This window comes from Apium graveolens, chromosome 3 (genome assembly GCF_009905375.1).
Source record: "Apium graveolens cultivar Ventura chromosome 3, ASM990537v1, whole genome shotgun sequence".
NCBI lineage: Eukaryota > Viridiplantae > Streptophyta > Magnoliopsida > Apiales > Apiaceae > Apium > Apium graveolens.
Genome location: NC_133649.1, coordinates 40,815,399 through 40,818,319, shown reverse-complemented (window position 1 = coordinate 40,818,319; position 2,921 = coordinate 40,815,399). Strand labels below are relative to the sequence as shown.

Below are 2,921 nucleotides of genomic sequence, written 5' to 3'. Positions count from 1 at the left end.
TGTAAGCATATATTGAGTTGATTGGTTTGGTTTGGCGTTCCCGGGTTTGGGTTTCTGAGGTCATCCCGGGGTTCGGGGCGTCACAGGTGGTATCAGAGCTAAGGTTTAGAAATAGGATGAATATAGGATTTCGAATCGCGGGTAGTCCAATTGTAGGCCTAACGTACGTTTAAAAATTGCGTAGTCGTAATTCTTGAACGTGGTCAATATAAGGTGTATGACGTGTGTATGACGTGTGTAGTACTCGATGATCGTTATTGTGACATATAATATGACGTGTTTAGTACTCGATCGATCATTATTATGATGTATATCATGATGTGTGTGGCACATATTCCGTATGAATTAGGATTAATATTATATGTTGAATTATAGGAGAAGATGGCTGATGGAAATTATGATGGGACTGGATCCAGAATAAAATTAGCCCTGAGATGTTGTTAATTTTGGGAGAAATGAAGAATATGTTTAAGAGCCTAATGGAGGGGCGAACAACTGCGGATACTCCTGAAATAAATGAGGAACGTGTAGAAAATATGGAAAAAGAAGGCGGGAATAAGCGAAGGTGTACATACAAGGCTTTTAAGGATGCAAATCCCCCGATTTTTAAAGGAGAATTGGATCCACATGTTGCGAATGTATGGATTAAAGAAATGGCGAAAGTGATAGAGATATCGGAATGTTCAGAGGAGCAAAAGGTAAAATTTGCAACACATTCAATAAGGGGGGAGCTGTATTTTGGTGGGATACGGTTAAACAGACTGAGGATTGTTCTAAAATGGCTTGGACAAGGTTTAAGGAATTGTTCTTTGATAAATATTTTCCTACCTGTATGAAGAATGAGATGGAGATGAAGTTTCTAGGACTAAAGTAAGAAGGAATGTCCGTGTCGGAGTATCTCTCATGATTCTTGGAACTTTCCAGGTTTGCTCCTCATCAGGTTGATACTGAAGCCAGAAAATGTCAGAGATTTCAAGAAGGGCTGAAACCCCAAATTAGAGAGAAGGTGTCCTTGTTGGAGTTGGAAAAATTTGATAAGTTGGTTAGAAAAGCGAGGATTGCAGAAAGGGACTATGAAGCTCACACTCAATTCTTTAACAATAATAAACGAGGAAGAGAGACAGAATTGAGTGTTAACTCAGGATTTAAGAAGGACAACAAGAAACTACATATAGGGAAGAAGGAGAGTTTTCGGGGAAGTGATAAGAGGATCACCGCATCTGAGTGTAAGAAATGTGGACCGAAACATGATGTGATATTTGTTATCGAGCTGATGGGCTGTGTTATAATTGTGGAGAAAAGGGACATATAGCTTCTCAATGTCCCAAGCCTAAAGTGATTTCTTGCTACAGTTGCGAACAACCAGGTCATTTATCAAGGGACTACCCACAAAAAGGGGATTAGGCAAGAAGTGGAAACTAAAGGAAATAGTACTTCTACAGGAAGACCTTTTCAACAATCAGCACCTAGGGCAGTGGCACGAACCTACGCAATGACAACTCAGGATGCCGAAAAATCTCATGATGTTGTGTCAAGTACGCTTCAACTTTGTGCTCAAGATGTTCATGTGTTGTTTGATTCGGGGTCAACCCATTCTTTTGTGAATATAAAATATGTGTATAAGTTAAATGTACCTATGCAAAGTCTAGATAATGGATTTCTGGTAAAACTTTCAAAGGGTAGAAATTTGTCCGTACATAAAATTTATCGAGATTGTCCCATAATGATTAGTGAACAAACCTTCTTATTGTATTTATTACCATTAGAACTAAGGGACTTTGGAATGATTTTGGGAATGGATTAGTTGTCGAAGCATAGGACAAATCTAAATTGTTATAAGAAGCGAATATGTTTAACCGGCTCGAACCAAAAGAAAGCATATTTCAAGGGAGATAGTGTAGAAAAACACAGTGTTATGATATCAGTTTTAAAGGCTTGTAAGATGTTAAGAAAAGGCGGTGAAGGTTTTCTAGCATATGTTGTAGGGAATGAAGGAATTAAGAATAAAGTTGAGGATATACCCATAGTTAAGGAATTTCTAGATGTTTTTCCTGATGAGCTACCAGGTTTACCACCCGAAAGAGAAATTGAGTTTATATTGAGTTGATTCCCGGAGCTCAATCAGTTTCAAAAGCACCATATAGGATGGCGCCGACAGAGTTGGCCGAACTTAAGATCCAATTGCAAGAATTATTAGACAAAAAGTTTATTAGACCAAGTGTTTCTTCTTGGGGAGTGCCCGTTTTGTTTGTGAGAAAGAAAGATGGCACTCTAAGATTGTGCATTGATTATAGAGAACTAAATAAGCTGACGGTGAAGAATAAATATCCACTACCGCGAATAGATGATCTTTTCGATTAATTCCAAGGAGCTACTTACTTTTCAAATATTGATTTACGCTCCAGTTATCATCAGTTAAGAGTAAAGGAGGAAAGCATTCTCTTGACAGCATTTAGGACTCACTACGGTCATTATGAGTTTATAGTGATGCCATTTGGACTGACAAACGCACCAACGGTATTTATGGATCTAATGAATCGAGTATTTAGGAATTACTTAGATAAGTTTGTGATTGTGTTTATTGATGATATTTTAGTATACTCGAAAAGTGAGAAGCAACATGAGGAACATAAGGATAGTATTACAAACTTTGAGGGAAGAGAAATTGTATGCCAAATTTTCAAAATGTGAATTTTGGTTAAAGAGAGTAAGTTTTGTTGGACATGTAGTTTCGGAGGAAGGAATTTCAGTGGATCCTGCAAAGATTGAAGTAATTATGAACTGGAAAAGACCAAAGACTGTGACGGAAATTCGAAGTTTCTTAGGTTTGGCCGGGTATTATAGAAAGTTTGTTCAAGATTTTCCTAAGGTAGCTGGGCCACTGACGAATCTTACAAGGAAGGACGTTAAGTTTGTTTGGT

At 37.8% G+C, this 2,921-nt stretch overlaps 1 protein-coding gene across 1 annotated transcript; it reads left to right on the top strand.

Moving 5' to 3' along the window:
- Positions 1 to 1,492: 1,492 nt before the first annotated feature.
- On the top strand, positions 1,493 to 2,107 carry LOC141714156 (uncharacterized). Its single transcript, XM_074517689.1, has 2 exons — positions 1,493 to 1,693; positions 1,805 to 2,107. Exons 1-2 carry the CDS (start codon positions 1,493 to 1,495, stop codon positions 2,105 to 2,107), a joined length of 504 nt encoding a protein of 167 aa, XP_074373790.1.
- Positions 2,108 to 2,921: the final 814 nt, after the last annotated feature.

Coding starts and splice junctions, on each gene's coding strand:
- LOC141714156 (XM_074517689.1), top strand. CDS start 1,493: ATGACAACTCAGGATGCCGAAAAATCTCATGATGTTGTGTCAAGTACG. Junction 1,694..1,804: donor CAAAGGGTAGAAATTTGTCC/GTACATAAAATT, acceptor GGAATGGATTAG/TTGTCGAAGCATAGGACAAA.